The sequence below is a fragment of the Hypanus sabinus genome, chromosome 8 (genome assembly GCF_030144855.1).
Source record: "Hypanus sabinus isolate sHypSab1 chromosome 8, sHypSab1.hap1, whole genome shotgun sequence".
In the NCBI taxonomy this organism is placed as follows: domain Eukaryota; kingdom Metazoa; phylum Chordata; class Chondrichthyes; order Myliobatiformes; family Dasyatidae; genus Hypanus; species Hypanus sabinus.
The window spans coordinates 168,287,415-168,312,647 of NC_082713.1; the positions used below are offsets into that span (position 1 = coordinate 168,287,415).

The window sequence follows — 25,233 nt, forward strand, 5'->3', positions numbered from 1 at the left end:
TTTAACCCATGACCTCTAGTTGTAGTCCCAGAAAACCTCAGTTGAAAAAGCCTGCTTGCATTTACACTATCGTATATCCCTCATAATTTTGTATACTGCCATCAAATCTCTCCTTAACATCACCAGTGTCAGAAGAGAAGTTAAGGATGGGAAATACATGCAGGTGGACATGGTAGAATTGACAGTGCCTTGGGGAGAGCTGTTTGAGGAGGCATTTGAGTGTTGGAGGACCAGATACCAGGAGCTGGTAGAGCAGTGCCAGAGAGAGGGATGGAGGGAACGATGGAAGCCTGTAGAGGTGGGGTGTAGAGCAGGGGTCTCAAACTCATTTTAGGTCACGGGCCAGATTGGGCAAAATGTGATTTCATGTGGGCTGGATTGCACGCGTGAATGCACGTGCCTATGCTCCCACAGCTTTCGTTGCCTTCGTTTTATCAAACTGCTCTCGTGTGTCTCAGTCTCTGCTATAACTACAAAGTGTTTCACTTTACACATTCCGTTTCTTATGAAGAAGATTGCCAAGCAAGCATTATTTTTGTGATTGGTATTAACTTATAGTCGTAGGCTACGAGAAAGTTGTGATGAGAGAGAGAGAAAAATGATGCTATTTTGGCTAAGGTTGTTTTGGGAGCCACACCCTTTCCATTAATAAACTATTTGAAATCGAACATTAACAGACACAAACGTAGACCTAATGAAACAAATTGTAAATGCAGGCTACACAACTGGACCTAATTTTTATTAGCTTGCTTCCAGCAATCAAACTCAGACAATGAACACAATTAGCCTCTAATTGTTTATCACATTTACAATAATAGAATAGTCAGAAAATGAATGAATCACAATCTTATGACACTCAGTATTTCATAATGCATTCTGCTTACATGTCGCAGTGCATCGAACAGTGTCACTCATTTTACACTTGCTGCTTCCAGACCCCTGACATCTCTCGGCTTTAACCAGCCTGTCAACATCAGGAACCAGTTTCTGGGCAGTTGTGATTTTCATAATGTCACTTAGATGTCCGTGTGTCAGCTGTGAGCGCAGTTTGGATTTGTTAATGTTAATTATGGAGAACGCCTGCTCACAGAGATATGTTGTCCTGAACATGCAAAGTATCTTTGAGGCAAAGTCTGTCATCTTGGGTTACATCGGTCCCAGGTATTGATAGTTTGAGTCCAGACCCACAGTCTCAAAGCCGAGTTACACTGAATTTCAATTAGTTCCATTTGGAGTTCCTCCGGCACATCTGATGCTGCGTTGACGACAAATGGCGAGCAAAATAGTGAGAATTCCTTCTCGAGCTGAGTGAAGGCTTGGAAATGATTCTGAAACTCACTTTTCAGCCGTGATATTTTGTCCTTGTACCTTTCCATGTTGTCATTATTCCCATGAGTGACACACACAGACTGCAAAGAGAGGAAATGAGCTGGGTTGCTCCGGGGTAGTTGCATCTCCCACAGGCCTAATCGAATTTTGAAAGGCACGAATGCTGTGGTAGCATTCCGTAACAAGTTTGTTGTGGTCTTGCATGGTTAACATTAAGCACATTTAAGTGCTCTGTTATGTCCACCAGAAATGCAAGATCATGAAGCCAGTCTGGGTCATCCAACTCTGCCACTGGCTTCCCTTTCTCGTTCATGAATAGTCCAATTTCCGCACGTAATTGAAATAAACGTTTGAACGCAACCCCTCTGCTCAACCAGCGGACTTCAGTGTGATAGGGTAGGCCGTGTCCAATACTACCTTCGGAGAAAAGAGTGTCAAATTGCCGATGGTTGAGTCCCTTGGCTCTAATAAAATTAACCGTTTTGATTACTATATTCATGACATTGTCCATTTTCAATGCTAAATAACTCTTCTTGGTGTATAATACAATGAAAATTCTGGAATTCCTGCTCTGGATTCTCTCTGAACTTTCTCTCTGAGTTTTTCAACAACATCTGCCTTTTTCCCGACCATGGACGGTGCACCATCTGTTGCCGCACTGACAGCGTGACTCCAGTCAACCCCCAGTCTGTCCATGGCCTTGACGAGGCTGGAGAAAACGTTGTTCGCCTTTGTGGTGTTTGTCATGGGCACTATCTCCACAAACTCCTCGGGTGACAGTCAAAGATGCATCAACACCATGAATAAATATTCCTAATTGAGCTACATCAGTCACTTCGGTGCTCTCATCAATTGCAATAGAGAAGGCAATAAGTGACTTCACTTTGTCTTTTAGTTGACTGTTCAAATCTCCTGCAAGGTCCCCGATTCTCTCTGCCACAGTATTTCTTGACAAGCTGGTATTACCAAAAGCCTGTCTCTTCTCAGGGCACACCAGCTCAGCGGCCATCAGCATGCGTGCTCTGATGAATTCCCCCTCTGAGTATGGCTTGGACACTGCAGCTGTTTTGATGGCAGTAATATAGCTGGCCTTGACAGCTCCATTTTGAGTCTCTCGACTTTGGGTGAACACCGACTGCTGGTTTTTTCAGAGCTGCCTCAAGCTGGTGTACGTTTTGCATTCTGAGTCGCCCTGCGTACTTTTCATATTTTTCTCTGTGTGACGTCTCATAGTGTCGTTTGATGTTGTACTCTTTTGCCACAGCCACATATCAGACACACAGGTTTGCCGTTGACCTCACAGAAGAAAAAACGATCTTTCCAAATATCGTTGAATATCCGACCTTTGATGTCAGCTTTTCTCTTCTTGGAAAGCATTTTGAACCACAGCAGCAAACAGTTTCAGCCTTGTTGCAGGTGTTACTTACCTGAGTACTCTGGGTGTTTATACTGTGTCTGACGATGTACGTGGGGCCCTAGTGGTCTTCAGTGCAGGGTGGTAGGTGCTTATGCACAGCGGGTGGTTAACTGCCGCCTATTGTACGGCTGCCACACTGATACATAATAAATGGTCGTGAATATACTTTTTTTTCCCCAAATCTTCCTGCAGGTCGGATTGGACCCCTTCGCGGGCCAGTAGTTTGACACTCCTGGTGTAGAGGTTTTGCTGGCTGCTTGCTGTGCAGAACCTCCTGTCTCCTTGACAGTACAGGGACTGCAAAGAAAAGAGCCATCAGAACTGCCACAGAGGCTACTGGACGGGCCTCCACGTGGCTATTGGTCCATGGGCCAATGCTGCTGAGACACAAGCCAAGGCCTGATCAACCCCAGCTGGGCGCAAGTGTCTGATGCTGAATGACCCAAAACTTTTGATGAACCCAAGTTACATCACTGATGATGGATCCCATCACATCCTAAGATGTATCTCAGCACCAAAGTTCAAAGTAAATTTATTATCAAAGTACATGTATGTCACCTTATACAACCCTGAGATTCATTTTCTTGTGGGCATACTCAGCAAATCTATCGAATACTAACTGTAACAGTTAAGGAACAGAAACTGTTGTAACACCCTGGGAAAGGTCTGACTGCGAATGTAATGGTTTTTCTGCAGAAGCAGTGTTTGGGTTATGGTTAGAGATAACGGATGCTTTGTAATGTGAGCTGTCCAGTGAGGGGAGGGTGTTTTCGTGCTGTGTCTCTTACACTGAGGTGATCTGGGTCTTTTGTTCGGTGGAAGATGGAGAGAGAAGATGCCAGAAGGGAGAGGTGGTAGACACCAGAAAGGAATGGACTTGGAGTGGGGCCAGGAGATGACGAAGCCCGGGGAAATCGATGGGAAGTGTGAGCTCCAATGTGCATATTAGACTGTTTCATTAAAACGGGCCCGTTTCTTTTTGTTTTACTTTTCTAACCCTTTAGTCAAATTAAGAATTATAAAGCTAAATCGTTTAATTGCAAATGGCATACTCTCTGTTATTTCGTGGTACTGATTTGTAACAGGGTAACGGACAGGAGGTTTTGCACCTCAATCTCACACGTCTAGTGGGACCAGAGATTGTCTTCCCCAGACTTACATAGCCGACAGAATCTGAGGGTAGTAACTGTTCTTGAACCTGCTGGAGCGAGCCCTGAGGCTCTTGCACCTTCTACCTGATGGCAGCAGTGAGAAATGAGCCTGGACTGGGCGGTGAGGATCTTTGATGATAAGCCTATATGCTAAAGTGATCATCAGTGCACAGGACGAAATGAAATTGTGAAAAGAATTTTATCTGAGCATTGGTCTGCCAGTTCCAGACTTGCACAGCAGAATTACATAGGTTTTGTAGTATTCGCTGGGTTGACACTAGAGCAGAAATTATTTTGACCAGAGCAGCTAAACCATATAATTTTAAAGCCGCATTAACATGCACTTTACCATAATTTGGAATTGATTTTTGTTTGTATTCTTGTACAGTGAAATTCTTCTTTAAAGCCTTGCCACTTTCAAATAGAAAATTGCAATTCTTTGATAGGGTAGTGAAACATCGGTTAGGCTGCACATTATTACATGCTGTTTGGTTGTCCACATTGCAGGAAAGATATGATTGTGCTGGAGAGAGTGGAGAGGAGGTTCACCACGAGGTTGCTTAGGTTGGCAGAGTTTAGCAATGAGAAGAAATTGGATTAGCTAAGGTTGTTTCCCTGGTGTGAAGGAGGCTGAGTGGTGAAAGAGATGATATAAAATTATAAAAATGTTACCTTTTTTGGGTGACAGGATGGAGATATGTCTCTACTAAAGAAGGTGCAAAGTGCTCTTTTCCTCCACCGGCCCACAGGTCACCCTTGGGCAGTGTGTAGCAGCTGCTTAGCCCTCTACAATCAGGGTCACGTAAAGCTATGGGAGGAGGTGGTGGATGGTCGTGTGAGCAGCTGATGTATATCACAAGTCCTGGTTGTGCGACCATTGAAGCCAGGCACACAATCTCTGAGGAGTATTGATAGTGGTTGGGATCACCCATCTTGTGAAGTCTCTGCTCAGAAAAAACCACTTCAGTAGAAGTTGCCAAGAGCAGTCATAGTCATTGTCCCTGTTCACCCACTTCATACGACATATGATGATGAAGATGATTATCTTTTTAACCCAAAAATCAAAAATTAAGAAGATAGAGCTTTAAAATGAGAGGATGTTTTAAAGGGGGTTTGCATTGCTGATCTCTGGAACTCACTGCTGGAGGGGTGGTGGACAGAGGTATAATCATTAGGGGCAGCACAGTAACATAGTGGTTAGCGCAATTGCCTTACAACTCCAGCAATCACCCTCCAGGGTTCAATTCCCACCACTGTCTGTAAGGAATTTGTACCTTCTCCGTGGGAATGTGTGGGTTTCCTCAGGGTGCTCTGGTTTCCTCCCACATTTCAAAGATGTATGGTTAAGATTAGTAATTTGTTGGTGCTGGAAGTGTGGTGACACTTGTGGGCTGCCTCAGGACAATCCTCACTGATTTGATTTGACACCAACGATGATTTCACTGTATATTTCAATATTTCGATGTACATGTGACATATAAAGCTAATCTTGATATTCTTTATAGTAAGAGACATTTAGAAAGACGTCTAAATCAGCATGGCATTGAAGGAGAAAGAGATCTAATAAGAGCAAATAAAATTAATATAAATGGGCAAAAAGGTCAGCATAAATGTGATGGGCGAATGGACCATTTCTGTAGTGTACACCTCTGACTCTAAAAGCTGATTTATACTTGTGCATCGCATCTACGCTGTAGGGTGACGTGCACCTCCCCAAAAAAGTAACTCGTGCGTCGCGGCGACGCAGACAGCAACAACTGTGATTGGCCACTTGATAGCATCACATTTCCAGTTGCTGGTCTGTACACCAATGCAAAATAGATGAACCAAATCGTCAAATCTACCTGCCGAGATGCGAGAATGTTTGAAATGCATTTCCTTGTCCATGTCTCTCACAAAGAAACTCAACACAGTGGCATAGAAACCCCACCGCCATCTAGCGTTTTGGCGCACACCAACGCATGCTCGCTACGGCGTAGAGTAACGCCAAGGTGAAAATCAGGGCTACAGCTGCGGCGTAGCCCATATGCACAAGTATAAATCTTTTGAGTCACAGAATACACTGGACAACAAAAGTTTTTTTTTCCAAAATACTTTTAGGTGTATCTTATAGATGGGGCTGCTGATCATGAAAAACACCATGAAATTTCCCTATCACGCTCCATGTTTTTGACCATGAAGTGCAACTTGTCAGTAAAGATTCCTTCTCTGCATTCTCATTTAGACTTCCTTCCTGCAAATCTTAGCGTTGTCAGTGACAAGCATGGTGAAAGGTTTCACCAGGACACTGTGATAATGGAGAAACGATATCAGGGCAACTGGAATCCATCAATGCTGAATAAAAACACAAAATGCTGGCAGAACTCAGCAGGCCAGACAGCATCTATGGGAGGAGGTAGTGACAACGCTTCGGGCCGAAACCCTTCATCAGGAGTGGCCTGCTGAGTTCTGCCAGCATTTTGTGTTTTTATTTATTGCCAGCATCTGCAGATTCACTTGTGTTGTCCATCAATGTTGGCTGATTATTGTTGGGTACTTAAGAGAGAAGTCTCAGACACTGAGTACAAATAAAAGTCGTCAACAATTGAACTACTGCAAATCATCAGCACCGTTGTACAATTAAACACATTATATTCAATAAAAGTAAATTTATTGTTTCTCCAAATTCTTAGATGGTACAAGTAGTCTGAAATTATATTTGTGTTTAGCTTCAAGCAGAATATCTTAAAAATAATCTTGGGAAGTCACGTTTCCAAAAAAAGTAGTTGTCCAGTGATATTAGTTAGGGAGTAGAGACCCATTTTGTTTCTTGATTAGAAGTCAGCTCAGGTAGACCAGACCATGACCAATCTCAGCCTGATTACCTATCATATCTTTTTCATATCTGACCTGACCCACAGGCACTGGCAAAAGAGGGATCAAGACACTCTTATATTCTATACTAACATACGTTTAAATTGATCAAGTTTGGTTATGTAAAGAAAGTGGTCCTGACCTGGGGGCAGGACCAGAAGGTATTGTTTATGTGAACATGTTACCAGAATCATCCTCACCATTATATGCCATGTCATTAAGACGTGGGCGATCATGGTCTTTGGCCATGATTGTTCTTGGTAAATCTTTCCACAGAAGTGGTTTGCCATTGCCTTCTTCTAGGTAGTGTCTTTCCAATTCGGGTGAGCTCAGCCATTATCAATAGTCTTCAGAGCCTCAGGTCAGTGGTCGCATAACCAAGACTTGTGATAGGCACCATGTGCTCATACGACCATCCACCGCCCGCTCCCAACGTTTCACATGACCTTGGTCCAGGTGGTGGGCTAAGCAGGTGCTTCCCCTTACCCAAGGGTGATGCACAGGCTAGCAAAGGGAAGGAGCACCTTACACCTCCTTAGGTAGAGACTTATCTTAACCCCGCCACCCAGTTATCAAAATATATTTTGAATGAAACTGGAGATGTAGTCAATTTTCCTCGGGCTTGGATTGGATTGTCCAGAGCATTGAACTAAATTTTAATACCTGCTTAGTTTGATTCTTTGCACTTTCTTTCAAATTGTTCCTTCTTGCTTATAACTTTTTGCTTGTAATCATCATTTTCTTTATCTTTGATTTGTTTCATGGTATAGGTCTTTTGGTACATTTCAACATTTCAATAGGCCTGGAATTTCGCACTGAAGGAAAGTAAATAAATAAATAAATCATAGAAAAGCAAAAATTACAGATGCTAGAAGTCTGAAATAAAAACTGAAAATACTGGAAATACTCAACAGGTTGTGCAGCATCTGTGGAGGGAGAAAAGCTGAGGTGGCATTTTGGGCCAAAGATTGTTTTGTTGAAACTTTCACCTGATTAAGACTCAAAGGAAAAGTTGACTCTGTTTCTCTCTCTACAGACACTCAATGTATTATCAGGATTATAGTCTCTCTAGCAACCTCCGAATTTTACCCTTTGGCAGCTTCAGAATCTGTTAATATTATGTGGTGTTCACATGAGCAATGACATCTTCTGGTGGTGTGGAAGCATTTTGGAATTTTTTCAATGTTAAGACATTCAAGATTGAAGATTGTTTAATGTCATTTCCAGTACACAAGTGTAAAGGGGAACAGAATGTTACGCCGGATCCACTGCAGCACAAGAAAACACCATAAGATACAGAAGACAATAATAAAACAATGCAATATGAATGCATAAAATTGCTTGTATACATAGATTGATTGGATGTGCATCAAGTGACTCTGGGTATAGGAGTGTCTGTATATAAGGTGATGAAGTTGGGGTGGTGCTGAGGTGTGGTGGGGTGGGTTAGTGGGTAGTCCTTGCATGGATGCTGCATAACCTCCTTCCTGATGGGAGTGGGGCAAGCTACTACCACCAGGCACTGGCCCCATTCAGGGTAACTAAAGCAAGGCACATACTATCCAGCTGTGAAGAATTATTTATCAGCAAATCTTAGTAGCTTACTGTTCTTAACAAGTTTATTAAAATCAAGCGTGCTACCAGAGAAAGGTGGCGGAGTGGAGATACGTCTCTACCAACAGAAGTGTAAGGTGTTCCTTCCCTCTGCCAGCCTTGGGCAAGATGTAGCACCTGCTTAGACCCTGATCAGGGTCGTGTGAATCCAAGGGATCAGGTGGTGGATGGTCGTATGGGCAGCTGGAGCACATCACAAGTCCTGGTTATGCAACTGCTGATGCCAGGCAGACAATCTCTGAAGAGCATAGATAATATCTAGGGTCACTGGTCTTATAAAGACAATGTCTAGGAGAAGGCAATGGCAAACCATTTCTTTAGAAAAATTTGTCAAGAACAATCATGTTCATGGATAGACCATGATCGCCCACATAATACGACATGGCACATAACGAACAAACGAACTACAGATATACTTGCTAATGTTGCTGGTAAAATCTAGACAAAATGTAATTGTTAGAGAAAAGATTTTCTTCTGGAATGCTAACTAGATACTACATTTGTAATTTGTCTTGTTTTAGCTAAGAAAACTGTCCAACACACCACTCGCACCAGCCTACCCACCGTCAAGCACATATATACAGAAAGGTGCTGGGAAAGGGCCAGTAACATCATGAAGGATCCCGTACACCCTGCTCACGGACTGTGTGTCCCTCTGTCATCAGACAGGTGGCTACAGAGCATTCACACCAGAACCACCAAACTTAAAAATAGTTACTTTCCCAAGCAGTAAGGCTGATCAACACCTCCACCACTACTTTATTATTTCCCATCATTCACCTTATGTACAGCCTAGCGTCACTTTATGGACATACAATCATGTATGTATTTATATTACTTGTGTGATTTATTATTATTATTTTTTGTTCTTTATCTTCCATGGGTTTTTTGTACTGCATTGAATCTGGAATAACAACTATTTCGTCCTCCTCACATTTGTATGCTGGAAATGACATTAAACAGCCTTGAACCTTGAACCGTGACTGTGTGAAAGTTCCAGCTTTTATTGATGAATCCATAAAATCGTTACAATATCAGTTTATAATTGTACATTTTCTTTCTTGGATCACAAGCTGCTCAGCTAACATGACATCACTGGATTATGGAGGTCTTTTAAACTGAAGTGTCTGATGGGCATCACTAAATCACGGTGTTATTCACTTTAAGGTAGCAGCAGCTTCTGTCAATCACCACAGAACTCAGCCACTTGTCTTTTAGCCGAGTTTGAATCTACACTAATTATTATCTAATCTCTTGGTTATCTGTCTTCAGATTTATTATGCCGTTTGTTATCACATATTTTTGCATTATGCATGTGCATATCAACTACTGAGTTGCCTGCATTTCATTGAAAAGTTTGATCAGACCATAAGACATAAGAGCACAATTTAGATCATTGGGCACATCGTGTCTGCTCCACTACGCGGTCATGGCTGATCTATTTTTTCTGTCAGCCTTGGTTTCAATGTTTAAGAGAAATTTGGATAGGTACATGGGGATATGGGGGATATGGTCTTGGAGCTGCTCGATGGGAGTAGGCAGTTTAAATGGTTTGGCACAGACTAGATGGGCCGAGGGGCCTGTTTCTGTCCTGTATTTTTCTGCGACTCCCATGACTCCTGCCTTCTCCTTGTAATCTTTGTCACTGTGACTAACTGAGAACATATGAAACCTCTGCTTTAAATATACCCAATGACTTGTCCTCCTCATCTGCCTGTGGCAATAAACTACACAGATTCAGCAACTTTTAGCTAACAAAATTCCCTCTCATCTCTGTTCTAAAGGGATGTCCATTTATTCTAAGGCTGTGCTCTCTGGTCCCAGATTCCACTATTGGAAACATCCTCTCCACATCCGCTCTATCTGGATCTTTCAATATTCAGTAGGTTTCAGTTCTTCTATAGTCCAGTGAGTAAAAATTAGCTTTATTTTTCACATGTATAGTACTGTGCAAAAGTCTTAGGCATATATTCCATGTTGCCCAGTCTCGTCCATTTATAGTTTGTTCTGGTAGCCAATTTCTCACCATATGGTCCTGGTTCCCCAACCACTGCTGCGGGCCTTGTTAATTTGGGCAATGTCCAAGCCAGCATGTTCTTGTCACTCTCGTCTGGAAATTTTTGTAGGCAGATGTAACATAAGCGCGAGTCCAGCCCAAGACTCCTACTGGGCTGCCACCACCAGGACCTGAACTCCGGATCCCGTGCCCGGGATTCTGCAGACACATGGAAACCACAATGAGGACACAAGGAAGGCTGCAACATCCAAGTATCTCCAAAGAGTGAGCCAGGTCTTTAAAAGCCAGCTGAATGGGAAGAACAATATCAGAGCCATCAGCACTTTCCCCCTACCAGTCATCAGATATCAGCCGCAATAGTGTGCTGGCCAAGGAACGAACTGGAAGCCACTGACATCGAGACCCAGAAACTACTAACAATACATGGAGGTAGACCCGCCAGACTTGGAAGCGTGAAGGCCACAGCCCTGGAAGAAATGCAAAGCGTCCATGAGTATGTCAGGAAGATGGCCCCTAAGGACGACCTCCTAGGAGAATACCTCAGACACAGGCAGGGGACATGGAAATGGAAGAGGGTGAAGCAGAGCCAGAGGACCAGGGCCCATGGCAGGACAAACCACTGCATTGCCAGATATCAGAGGTGCTGACATAAGGAAGTCCTACCAATGGCTGGAAATAACAGAGCAGAGGGACAGCACAGAGGCGCTGCTCCTGGCTGCACAAGAACAGGTGCTGAGCACAAGAGCAATAGAAGCCAGGGTCTATCACACCAGACAAGACCCAAATGCATACTGGGCAAGGAATCTGCTGGAACCATCCAGCACATAGCAGCAGAGTGCAAGATGTAGGTACGAACAGCATATGTTGAACCAAGTTGTAGGAATTGTGTACAGGAACATCTGCACTGAGTATGGACTGGACATTTCCAAGTCCAAATGGGAAACACCCGAGAAGGTAGTGGAGAATGACAGAGCTGAGATCCTGTGGAACTTCCAAATACAGACTGATAAGATACTGGCCAACCAACCAGATATAGTAATACTGGACGAGGAACAGAAGAAAGCAACAGAAACAGATGAACCAATCCTGAAAGATAGTAATATCAGGAAGAAAGAATATGAGAAGCTGGAGAAATACCAGGGCTTGAACAAGCAGATAGAGAGGGTATGGAAAGTTAAAGCCAGAGTAATCTTGGTGGTGATAGGACCATTTGAGGCTGTGACACATTTACTGGGAGAGTGGCTCCAACAAATCCCGGGAACAACATCTGAGATCTCGGTCCAGAAGAGTGCACTACTAGGTACAAGGATACTGAGCCGAACCCTCAAGTTCCCAGGCCTCTGGTATAGAACCCGAGATTGAGGGGAAAATGCATATACTTACCACCCATAAGGGGAATCATGGTTGGTAAAAGAGGAATGGAGAGGGAAGGGAGTGCGAAGCACCAGAGAGACATTCTGTGATGATCAGTAAACCACTTGTTTGGAATCAAATGGCCTTGCCTGGTGTCTCAGGGCTGGGTGTACCTGCACTCATGCCACACATTGCCCCTGGCATTCCTTCTCTGCCTCCTGTCCCTCACCCTTCTCATGGCACACCACCTTCACCATTCCCAAAATCCTTTGCTCCCATCAGATTTAATTGTCCGCTCCATGTTGACCAATACAGTACTGTGTCTTAGCAACCCCAGCTATATGTATCTAAGACTTTTGCACTGTACTATGCATCGAAACATACAGTGAAATGTGTCATTTACATCAAATTAGCAAGGATTGTGCTGGAGGCAGTCAACAGTGTCAGCGTAGCTTGCGAAGAATTTCTAACCCTAAGCACGCATCTTTGGAATACGAGAGGAAACCGGATCACCCAGAAGAAACCCAAACAGTCACAGAGAGAAAGGACAAACTCCTTATAAACAGTGGCAGGATTTGAACGCCGAGCAATCATTATTGTATCTCTATTACACTCACTCTTCCCCTACCGTGACACCCTACAGGCTCAGAGCCAACAAACGCACCTTTTCATTCCCAGGATCCTTCTCGTAAACTTCCCGTAGACCCTGTCCAATGCCAGCCCATCCTTTCTTAGACATCGTCCGAAAACTGCAAGAAATACTCCAATTGTGATCTGACCAATGGATTGTCAGGTTGAAGAATCAGATAAAATCGCATTTGGAAAGCACAGTTGTATTATTAGTGATTTGCCTGAACCATTTAGCCTCTGTCCTAGTTCACTTCAGTTAATCATTTTGTCAATATGTGCAAGGATGTTGAAAACTGAAAGAAATCTTAAGCACTTATGTGTTGTCAACTTTCTTGCCAACTACAATGTTGTGAAGAATATTTCTTGAGAGGGGCTTTGTACACTGTCTAAATGTTGAACTTGCTGCTCTTCAAGACCTTGGCCCCAATACATCCTTATGCAATTGGATCCTGGACTTCCTTATTTGCAGACCCCTGTCAGCTTGGATTGACAACAGCATCTCCTCCACAATCTCCATCAGCACAGGTACACCACAAGACTGTGTGTTTAGCCCCCTGCTCTCCTCACTTTACACTTATGATTCTGCGGCTAAGCACAGCTCCAGTGCCATATTCGTTTGCTGATGACACCACTGTCATAAGCCGAATCAAAGGTGCTGAAGAATCAGGTTATAGGGGAGAGATTGTTAATCTGGCTGTGGTACCGTAACAATGTCACTCACTCAAGGTCTGCAAGGCCAAGGAGCTGGTTATTGACTTCAGGAGGAGGGAAACCAGAGGTACATGAACCAGACCTTATCAGGAGATCAGAGGTGGAGAGGGGGAACAACTTGGTGTCCTAGTCCCAGCACATAAGTGCAATTACAAAGACAGCATGGCAGCACCTCTACTTCCTTCTGAGTTTGTGGTGATTCAACATGACATCTGAAACTTTGACGAACTACTATAGATGTGTAGTGGAGAGTATGTTGACTGGCTACATTACAGCCTGGTATAGAAACACCAGTGCACTTGAATGGGAAATCACATAAAAAGTAGTGGATACGGCCCAGTACATCATGGGTAAAGCCGATCCCACCTTTGTGCACATCTACATGAAACAGCGTAGCAGGAAAGTAGCTTCCATCATCAGGGATCTGCACCTCCAAGGACATGCTCACCTCTCGCTGCTGCAATCTGGTAGAAGGTACAGGAGCCTCAAGACTTGCAACACCAAGTTCAAGAACAGTTACTACCCCTCAACCACCAGGCTCTTTAACAAAAGGAGATAATTCCACTCAACTTCACTTGCCCCATCATTGAAATATTCCCACAACCAAGGGACTCACTTTCACGGACTCTTCATCTCACGTTCTCAGTATTTATTGCTTATTTATTTATTATTATTATTTATTCTTTTTGTATTTGCACAGTTTGTTGTCTTCTGCACTCTGGCTGAACACCCTATTTGGGCAGTCTTTCGTTGATTCGGTTATGGTTATTATTCTATAGATTTATTGAGTATGCCCACAAGAAAATGCATCTCAGGGATGTATATCATACTGTATATGTAACTTAATAATAAATTTACTTTTGAACTTCAAAAGAACTTTTTGAACATTAAGTATCTTCATACACATAGGTACCTCCTGTGGTTATTTGAGTTACTGTCACCTTCCTGTCAGCTTAAACTTGTCTGGCCATTCTCCTCTGACCACTCTCATTAACAAGGTGTTTTTGCCCACAGAATGCCACTCACTGGATGCTTTGCTTTGTTTTATGCACTACTCTGTAATCTCTAGAGATTGTTGGACATGAGAATCCCAGGAGATCAGCAGTTTCTGAGATACTCTGGCACCAACAAGCATTCCATGGTCAAAGTCACTCAGATCACATTTCTTCTCCATTTTGCTGTTAGATGTGAACAACATCTGAACCTCTTGATCATGTCTGCATGCTTTTATGCACAGAGTTGCAGCCACACGATTAGCTGATTAGATATCTGCATTAACAAGCAGGTGTACAGATGTACCTAATAAAGTGGCCACTGAGTTTATGTAAATCCATGGTGGTTGTGAATATTGAAGCACCAAACTTCTTTCAGTCTTTAAATCTGCTTGCAGATTTAGCGCCATTTGATTTTTCAGTGATTTGAGCATATCAGTAAAATCGTGTCTTTTTTTGTTTCAGGAGATGAGGAGTTTTGTGTGCAAAGTTACATGCCCAACTATGGAACGATGTGTGAACAAGAACAACAGATAGCTGATCTGGTAAGGCAGCTTGGCAGCTCTAGAAAAACGGTGGAGACTTTGATTTCCATTGAGCTCTTTTGGGAGTGGTTGGACCATATGGAATAAAATGTGTATTATTATTAAATTATTTATTGGTTTCTCAAAAGGTATTGTGGTTATTTTATACCTCATTGATTATTTCCCCAGTACAGTATTTCACTATGTGCCTCTGGTAACTGGGATAATCCCTTGCAAGATCAGAACCAGCACTGCAAAGTATGATGTGAAAACCACTGTTTTAATACTCTGATAATTCAGGGAGTCCTCTTCTCATTTTTATTTCCATGGAAGGCCGTTTTTGATCATCTTTTATTAATCTGTGTGACAGGTAAGAATAGATAGAATGAATTCTGTTAATATGCTGCACTCCTCCTTGATATTACCTCAGGAGGAAATAGACTCAGTCTCACTCTTTCTTTCTTTCTCTTCCCCTCCCCCTCCCCCCCCCCAACAGAATCCAGTTTTCAAGAAATGATGCATATTGCTTAATACCCGGTTTTAAAGGCCCATAGTTTAGTAAGCAGTCTTTAAGTTATCTAATCACATATTGAATATCATTGACTATAACCAGTGATGGAATTTAACAGTTCTTCTCAATATCTTTCCTGATGCAGGATCTAGATCTAACCGAAGATATTAGTAAAATAATTATATTGTAGTTGTGTTTATCAAATAAAAATGTGCACCTATACAGCAGATTACTGATGTCACTTCTCAATAAGCAGTGCATAAATGTATGATTGAATATGTGTAACCCTTTCTCCTGTACCATTAACAGGGTCCAGTTCATAAAGAGTCCACTTGTTTAGTTGGTTCTGCATATGGGGTAAGATAGTACTGCATGCACAGGTGCATTCCTGTGGAAGTTTGTGGGAAATGGAATTCTTGGTTAAAAATTCGACTTGTACACTAAGTAGTTGCCAAACAATATTTAACACTGAACATATTGAAGATGCTTGCTCTGCACAAGCTTTATTCTGCATAAGGTCTAACAGGAAACTGTGAAGATTACTTTCTGTGAGTTTGCAATACTTTTTCTTTCGGTTCAAAAGTCTAAATAGATCCTGAAATTAGAAAGAGTCATGGCTTAGGAAAAAGTGAGATGTAGGTCAGAAGGAGACTTCTCTTAATTATCTTAGCTGTGGGGTGGCGCAGTGAGGTAGTGGCTTGCACAACGCTTTACAGTACCAGTGATCCAGGTTCTACTGCAGAGAATCCCAAAATGGCCAACATGTTTGATCATCCTGTAGACCATGTTATGAATACTTCAATTTTCTCCCCCAGCCTTTTACAATGATATTATTATATCAAAAAAAATAACTTCAAGCTTGATCAGAAACCGCCAATTAATTTGGACATTCTGCCAAAAGTTATACTCCTTAAAATTCTTAAACAAAGGAAACCAAAATTTTTAGATCATAGATTTTTGATGCCCTTACTAATCAAGAACCTATCAACCTCTGCTTTAAGTATATCCAATGACTTGTCCTCCACAGCCATCTGTTGCAGTGAATTCCACAGATTCACCACCCTCTGGCTAAAGAAATTCCTTCTCATCTGTGTTCCAAAGGCACATTCTTCTGTTCTGAGGCTTTGGCCTCTAGTCCTTGAGACAACTGGAAACATCTTCTCAAAGTCTGCTCTAGTTAAGCCTTTCCATAGTCAGTCTGTATCAATGAGATCCCCTGTCATTCTTCTAAGCTCCAGCAAGTAGAAACATAGAAAACCTACAACACAATACAGGCCCTTCGGCCCACAAAGCTGTGCCAAACATGTACTTACTTTAGAAATTACTTCATAGCCCTCTATTTTTCTGAGTTCCATGTACCAATCTAGGTGTCCCTTAAAAGACCCTATCATATCCACCTCCACCATAGTCACTGTCAGCCCATTCCACGCACTCACCACTTTCTGCGTTAAAAACTCCTGACATCTCCTATGTACCTACTTCCAAGCACTTTAAAGCTGGGCCCTCTCGTGTTAGCTATTTCAGCCCTGGGAAAAACTCTGACTATCCACATGATCAATGCCTCTCATCACCTTATACATCTATGGGTACCAAGTATAGGCTCAGAACCATCAAATGCTCAAATGTTAACCCTTTCATTCCTGGGATCATTCTTATAATCCTCCTCTGGACCCTCTTCAATGCCAGGACATCCTTCCTTAGGTCCCTTTTGATGACTTGAATTTCCCAAACGTTTATTGTTAAATACTTGTAGTTGCCAATTTTTAAATTCTAACTAGTTCCCATGGGTATATACTGAAACTGTTTCTGTTTTAGAATACTAGTTTTCCCACCACAACAAGCCATAGTTAAAAGATGTTAAAGTGCTTCAGATATTGGATGTTACTTGAAAGTTAGTTTGCTTGAAGGTCTTCACAGGTCTTTTTCATAACCCTTTCAGAAACAAGCACACATTACAGTTGAGCTTGGATATACTGATCAAACCTTATTGAGTACATTATGATTCTTGTTTTACCTTATTACCAGGAACAATTTTAAATTCAGTGTTTATGTGTTTGGCAATTGCTATGGTAATCATCTAGAAAATCTTTTTAAGTTAACATTCTAAACCTTTACAAATGATGAAATAAATGAAAATTATGTCAATGCTTAAATTTTTGATTTAAAAAATTTTAAATGACCACTTCACCAATTTACTAAGGAATTTGCAATACATCCTGGAAAGATTTGAATCATCAGCTGAATTTAATCTTCTGACTTTAGTGAGCAGCGTGGTATTTTAAACACAATCACGCAGTCACAAGTATTGGGTTTGATGCTAATGCTTTGGAACACGTGAAGAGACATGGGCCTGATAATATACACTGAAACAATTGCCATATTATTTTCAAAATCCGCTTCTAGTTCAATGCTCTCAGCATCATTACAGAAAAGTCAAGTGAACATCAGAGTGCTGAAATAAATATTGAATGAAAATCAAAGAGAAGTGCTGAGGTAAATTGAATGCAAAGCATACAAATTTCACTGTCAACTGGGAAACTCGCTGTGACGAGCAAGTGTATTTAAATTTTCTGTTTGGCCATAGGGTAATTCATTAAACAACTCATTGTATGATAAAAGGTTTGCCAAGATGATTATGCCTATTTTGACTATTAAAAGCAGAGAGAAATTGGAAAACATTTTAAATGTTTTGTACTATTAATTTGTTTTTCTGTGCCCACAATCCCAGTGACTAAGAACAGGAGCCTTGCCAATACTTTTTTTTAGAAGGGAGGATCCTTCAAAGGACTGAAACATGCTTTCATTATTGATTTGGAAGCAATTGTGAAAATATTAGTTCATTTGCCTTCTTGACAACATACAAGTTACCCCTTATCATGAGCTAACGTTGTGATCTCCTTCAATCTTTCAATTGTGTCCCTGGGTGATTATATTTGTTACTCAAGCACCCTTTCCAGCCTTACCATAAGAACTGATTTAATCTTTAAAATCTTTAAGGTGCCATGGACTCAGCTAGAACTGGGGCATAGCAGTTAGCACGACACATTTGCAGTACGGGCGACCAGTGGTTCAATTCCTGCCGTAGCCTGTAAGGAGTTGATACCCTATGACCACGTGGCCAGCGATTGCTCCGGCTTCCTCTCGCAATCCAAAAACATACGAATTGGTAGGTCATTGTAAATTGTCCCTGATTAGGCCAAGATTAAACTGGGGGATTGCTGGGCGGCGAGGTTTGAAGGGCTGGAAGGGCCTATTCCAAGCTGTATCCCACTACATACCTGTACATACATACATAAATAAACAAACAAACAAACACATAAACTCATTTTGAGAGTCATCAATGTCCATCAACAGCGCTGACAAAAAGCTGCCTGTGATCTCATCCTTGCCTTCAGTTTATAAAGTCTACTTCATGGGAGTTGGGGCATCACTTGCACACAATAAACAACAAGCAGTTCATTCACAAAGCAAAGTAATCTGCCGGGGGTGGTGGGGAAGCAGACATTCCCTATGACTCCCCATGTGAACCAGATCACTGTTTGCTCACACATTCTGTCTGCGTAAAACCTAGATACTTTTAGCAGGTTTCGATTTCCAAAGAGGAAATGGCACGTTGTTTTCGCATTCAGATGCATGCTGAACATTTAGGAATAAGAGGAATGTTATTTTAGTGGCTAGCATTTATAGAACGTTGGGAGAGGTGTAAAACTGATTATGCAATTACACCCATCGCCTGCATTTGCAAAGGCCTAATTTAGTTACAGTTGTTTTCCTTATTAAGGCAGCTTACTTAATATTCTCTTCCTGTTAAAACAGCTTCCTGGCAGCAAAGCTCAACTTAAAATGGTTAATTTCCCATGTGTAACTAACAGAAACATTGGAAATTCATTGGTGGATCTGACACACGTGGGAGTTCTCCAGTCTTATGAGGGATCCCAGTCAAAGAAACAGAAGGAAGGCTTACATTGTCATCAATACGTAGCATTTCAAGTTCAAACTTGTGCAGGAGACTTGGAGTTAAAATTTACATCACTACAGCACACAAAATGATTCATAATTCACGTGACTGACATTTATTATTGGTATCTGTGACAAGCCTGTTGCTGAGTTCTCTCACAGATACAGAAACCTTTCTTTTGCTCAATAATTGTGACTAAATTTAGCTTTGCCTCTATTAACAAAACAGATTCCCCCAGGGTAAGCATATTTGTGCATCATCAGTCCCAGATGTATGGTGCTATACAATGGGCAGTAAACAATGGTTCATTTCAGTGAGATGGTCATGGGTTGATACTTGATCAGAAATATTGATCTAGAATATCTTCAAATAGTTAAGAAATTAATGCATTAAATTGGATGCAGTGTATAAAATATTGACAGTGGACAACATGAAAAAATTGCATCGTGTGAATCTGACTAACAATGTCACTCAGTAGCCATTTCATTAGGCCCAGCCATACACCTGCTTCTCAATGCAAATATCTAATCAGCCAATCATGTGGCAGCAACTCAATGCAATAAAGCATGCGGACATGCTGAAGAGGTTCAGTTGTTGTTCAGACCAAACATCAGAATGGAAGAAGAAATGTGATCTAATTGACTTTGACCATGCAGTGATTGTTGGTGCCAGATGGGGTGGTTTGAGTATCTCAGAAATTGCTGATGATCTGGGATTTTCACACACAACAGTCTCTGGAGTTAGTAGAGAACAGGGCAAAAAATAAAACAAAAAACATCCAGCAAGTGGCAGTTCTGTGGGTGAAAATGCCTTGTTAATGAGGGAGACCAGAGGAGAACGGCCAGATTGATTCAAGCTGACAGGAAGGTGACCGTAACTCAGATAACCACATGTTACAACAGTTGTGTGAGCATCTCTGAATGTACAACACGTCATACCCAGCAGCAGAAGACCACAGACATACACTCGGGTACAGGAGGTACCTAATAAATTGCCATGGGATTAACAACTCAAGTATAAAGAATGCATTAAAAGCATACATCACCTTTTACGGTAAATTAGTTCAAATCAACTCAAGTCACTTTTATTGTCATTTCGACCATAACTGCTGGTACAGTGCATAGTAAAAATAAGACAACGTTTTTCAGGACCATGGTGTTACATGACACAGTACAGTATTAAAACTAGACTGAACTATGTAAAAAACAACACAGAGAAAAAAAACACACAACTATACTACATCACAAAATATTCTGAAGATTACTCCAGCCATAGTTTCTCTTTCCCTGGGGGTAACTGTCTGTAGCTGATAGAAGTTTGACTGAAGTCTACACTGCTATAAATATCACCCTTTTAGTCATAATGATAAACCACAAGATCATGGAACGAAAAGAGAATTGGCCTTGTATTCTTCAAAAAGTACCACTGTCCAAAAACAGGATATATACTTCAGCAAACTATATAAAGACATTCTGATGATTAATTAAAATAAGTAAACAAAATTTAAATTTCAAGCAGGTTTAGTGCAAATATGTGAGTCTAAACATGTGTATGCTAAGACCGGTTATTTCTGTTGATTCTACCATGCAGCATTAACTTAATTCCTTAATTACTATTGCAAAATGTTATTACACCATCAATAAACTGGTGAAGTGGTCACAAACTACATGCAAATTAACAGCACAAAGTTATTATTATTCATATTTTGATAAGGCCAGTTAAAACTAGTCTGTTGCCTCTATGAAACCGTGTGGTATAGAAAGAGTCAAAATGGAACACACTTGGCTAACAGTATGCAAAATGTTTATGTTACCTGGCAACCCTTATCTTAGACAATTTAACAACTAAATATAATTATGACTGGCTTGTTTTCACAGCCTAAGATATGGTCTCTCTGTGGCAGTTCTTGGTTTCTCCCACTGAATGGGGAACAGTTCTAAAAGGAAGTTCTACCAGAGTGTTGAACAGTAAAGAGTGCCATTCTTCTCTGACCTTACTCCATTATTTTGATTTCAAAGGTCATGGCAGGGGTGGGGGTGGGGTGCTCATCAAAGAGAGATCTATGTCACACAGATGTTTAGAGGGGTGAGGAGGTGCAGGATCAGCAAGAGGATATGGAATAATACTCAGAAAGAGGAACAGAACCTTGGACTATGAGTCAGTTGGTTTTTAAGTCATTCAGTAATGATGAAAAGCTGAAGAAGATAGATGCCTTGGGCACCCCAGCAGCTATTCCATAACTGGTTAGGATCTGCTTCTATTTTCTTCTTTTAATTACATTTTGCACAAATGAGCTGTGTGCGTAGTTTGATATCACCTCACTCAGGTTCTCATCCTCCTTCCCTTTCTCCCATAGTCCATGCTGCCCTCCTTCATCTTTAGTCCTTTACACATATCACCTCCCAGCTTCTTACTTCATCCCCTTCCACCACCCACTTAACCCCACCCCTGGCTTCACCTGTCACCTTTCACCTGCCAGACTAACATAAGATATAGGAGCAGAATTAGACCATTTGGCCGATTGAGTCTGCCCCACTTTTTCATCATGGCTGATCCATTTCCCTCTCAGCCACAGTCTCACCTTCTCCCCATAAAATTTTACTGCTTGCCCGCTACTTGCCCCTACCTTCTTCTGTCTTCTTCCTCTTCCTTTCCATTTCTGATGAAGGATCTTGACCCAAAACATCGTCTGTTTACTCCTCTCCATTGAGGCTACCTGACCTGCTGAGATTCTCCAGTATTTTGTGTGTGTTAACGTCACTGAATCGATACCATGTCAAATGACTGCAGCCCAGGCAATCATTTAAGCTCATACTGCCCCACCTAAAAATGGGCCACTAAGACCAAAGGTTGGACATTCCTGATTTGGAAAGAATGCAATGAAGACTAATTAAAGCAGAAAAGTTGAGACAGTGTTAGATCTGGCCTTATCTCCTTTCATATCACTTTTAATAATCACCCTAATGTACCGTTTTGTTGAATCATTTATACATTGAATCACTAAATATTGTCAATCAATTTTTTTGAAAAATAAAATGAAAAAAGAGCAAAATTAAAATGACACTTGACTGTGAACTGTATGTAATTTCAAGTGATGCTGGACACAGATCAACTTTGTATTTGTAAGCCTTGCTTTGATACTATGAAATCAAATGCATTGTTATTAATATAAATGTTAATGTTGTCTGGTTCACTGTGTTCCTGGTTTCTGGTCGCTACATTGATCTTGTTGCTATTTTGTCCAATTTTGATCGTGGTGGCCTGCAGATAATGACCAACACAGCGCTAGATTGAACTGAACTGAAACGTACTGAATATGCCTGAACTCTTTCGATTTTGTGTTTTTTATTCTGTGTTTTTCACTCAGTTTTTTAACCATTTACACAATCTTTTTTTTCACATGGTGAAGGGCTTGATGTCTTTTTTCTCTGAACAGTGTTTCTTTGTGTCTGTGGGAAGACGAATCTCAGGGTTGTATACTGCAAATGTACTTCGATGCTAAGTGCACTTTGAATCTTCAAAATTTTTTTAGATTAGTTGTAGCATCGACTTTAAGATCATCAACATCAGAAAATCTTGCCTGTTTAAATATTGTGAGAGGAATTATTTTCAAAGTTTGGATATTGCTGGTCATACAGTATATACAAGATGTAACTCACCCAATGACAGAAGCATTTTATCCTTGTTTCATGCTGTCAGTTCATCTGTTTCTAACTTCGTTGGAGCTCCTCATTGTGAGTGGTGAGGATTCATGAGCAAGTGCATGTGCTGATGAAGGGTCTTGGGCCACACGGCAACATTTTATTCCTTTCTGTAGATGCTGACCACATCTCTGGAACCTTTCATGTTGCTTTTTTTGGTTATAGCCATTGCCTTCTAAAGAAATTTTTAAAACATTTTTAGTGTTGTGGGCCATTACCTACGTAAATGTACAATTTAATATTTAGTTGAGTGCAACATTCTCAAAGAAAAGGTAATATTTAACTCATAGTGTATTTCAACCACATTATTTGTAAGTTATTTTGTTTATTTAATTCCCTGCCACAGTCATCAAAAAATTTGAGTGCACAGTGCCCACTTAGTCACTAAATGACATCTTAAACCCACAATGTGGCAGACAGGAAGCATCTGGTGACAACTAGCTGTGACTGATCTACCCACAATGTTAACGCAGGGAAAGAAATGGCTCTCAGGGTACGCATTCCTTTGCATGTCGAATTAAGAACTTAATTCTAAGTTTAAGTTTAAACTAAGTTTAAGAACGTAGCCTCCTCAGCAATACTAAATTCCTATTAACACATTAAGTGGACTGCTGAAACTGCATTCAGCCTGTGGTTTGAGAGAGGCGGGTTCTGAGTCAGAACAACGCCACAGCTGGTGAACCTGCTGCCTCACAACTGAAGTGATCTACATTCAATTCTGACTCTCCTTGTTGTTGTAGAAACTTTGAGTAATACAACGCCGAAACGGGCTCTTTGGCCCAACGGGTCCATGTCAACCAAGAGGCTGTTACAAGGATCACCTCCTAGTAATAATGATCAGAGAGAACACAGAACAGTACAGCACAGGAACAGGCCATTCGGCCCACAATGTTGTGCTGAACCAGCTAAAAAGCAAATCAAAAGCCCCAAAACACTAATCCCTCCTACCTGCACACCATGACCATATCCCTCTGTCGTCCTTTCATCCGTGAACTATCTAAATGCCTCTCTAATGAATTCCAATGTATTTTCCTCTACCACCACACCAGGTAGCACATTTCAGGCATCTGTGACTGTCTGTGCAAAAAAAACTCACGTGCCCCTTAAACCTACCCCTTCGCACTTTCAATGCACGCCCTCTGGTATTAGACATCTCAACCCTGGGAACTAGATATTCTCTGTCTACTCTATCCATGCCTCTCATAATCTTATAAACCTCTATCTGCTCTCCCCTCAGCCTGAGACGCTCCAGAGAAAAGAACCCAAGTTTGCCCGGCCTCTCGTGACAGCACATGCCCTTGGGTTCAGCAGGTCAACAGCAGAAACTTCTTGTGTCCACATTCAGTTGCTCTGATTAGATTACCCCAGAGCAAGAATCAGTACACAAATAGTTCACAAGGTGGAAGTTACAGAGCAGCTTCACAAAATGACAGCCCCCAACCTCCAAGCCCATGGCAAGAACAAAGGCAATTGGTTTATCTGCTTCCACTGTCCTTGATTTATTCACTCCACTTCCTTTGGTGGAGACGTATCTCCATCCTGCGAGCCATTAGTGACATACCCAACACTATAACCGTCTGTGTTTAATACAAGTAGACGCTTTTAGTTTTCTAGTCTTTTCTAAGTGACCTGCTGTAATGTACACTTTACAGTTAGCAGGTGAATGCAGTGAGGTGAATATACGATGAGTGAGAGTGAGTGGTGAGCAATTCTACCCCAAAGATGGTTAGTTGATTTCCAACAAGACCCTTTCTGAAGATATATGGACGGTGGAAGAAGTCAAACTAGAGTTTCTGCTTTTCTAGTAAAGATTCCCTCTTCTGCTAAGCCTTTTGTTCTGTGCTGCAATGTGTAGAGTTTCTCTGTTCTCCCTGTGACTGTGTCTCTCTGTGAGCTCTGGATTCTTCTCATAGCCCATAGACATACAAGTTAGTAGCTTAATTGGCTGTAAATAGCTTCTAATGTATAGATGAGTGATAGGATAAGCCATGCTCTCTTCTTGGTGCTGCCATCAGGCAGAAGGTACAGGAGCCTTAAGTTCCATACCACCAGGTTCAGGAACAGTTATTACCCCTCAACCATCAGGCCTGAACCAGGGTGGGTAACTTCACTCACCTCAACACTGAACTGACTCCACAACTTTGGGACTCACTTTCAAGGACTCTACAAGCCATATCCTCACTATTATTTATGTATTTGTTTGTTTATCTATGTATTCATTTTTTTGTTATTATTTTGTACTTGCAGTCTACTTTTGCCCATTGGTGTTTGTCAATCTTTGTGTGCCATCTGTCTTTGAATCTACTGTATTTCTTTGTTCTATTATGAATGCCTGCAACGAAGTGAATCTCGGGGTAGTTAGTATTTGATGACATATATGTACTTTTGTAATAAATTTATTTTGAACTTTATCATATCCAATTTACTTTAAATGAGCTTCAGAAAGCACAGAGAAACACTTCTATTTAAACA

At 41.4% G+C, this 25,233-nt stretch overlaps 1 protein-coding gene across 2 annotated transcripts in view; it reads left to right on the forward strand.

Annotated features, from left to right (window-relative positions):
* The window catches only part of ano6 (anoctamin 6), a 174,324-nt gene that overhangs the window by 26,221 nt on the left and 122,870 nt on the right, over positions 1-25,233 (forward strand). The window contains exons 2-3 of one of the 2 annotated variants that reach the window (XM_059978490.1): positions 14,533-14,612; positions 15,412-15,459. In XM_059978490.1, the coding sequence (XP_059834473.1) occupies positions 14,533-14,612; positions 15,412-15,459 (128 nt within the window). The remainder of the gene's footprint in view (positions 1-14,532; positions 14,613-15,411; positions 15,460-25,233) is intronic. The other variant, XM_059978491.1, reaches the window with a different exon arrangement.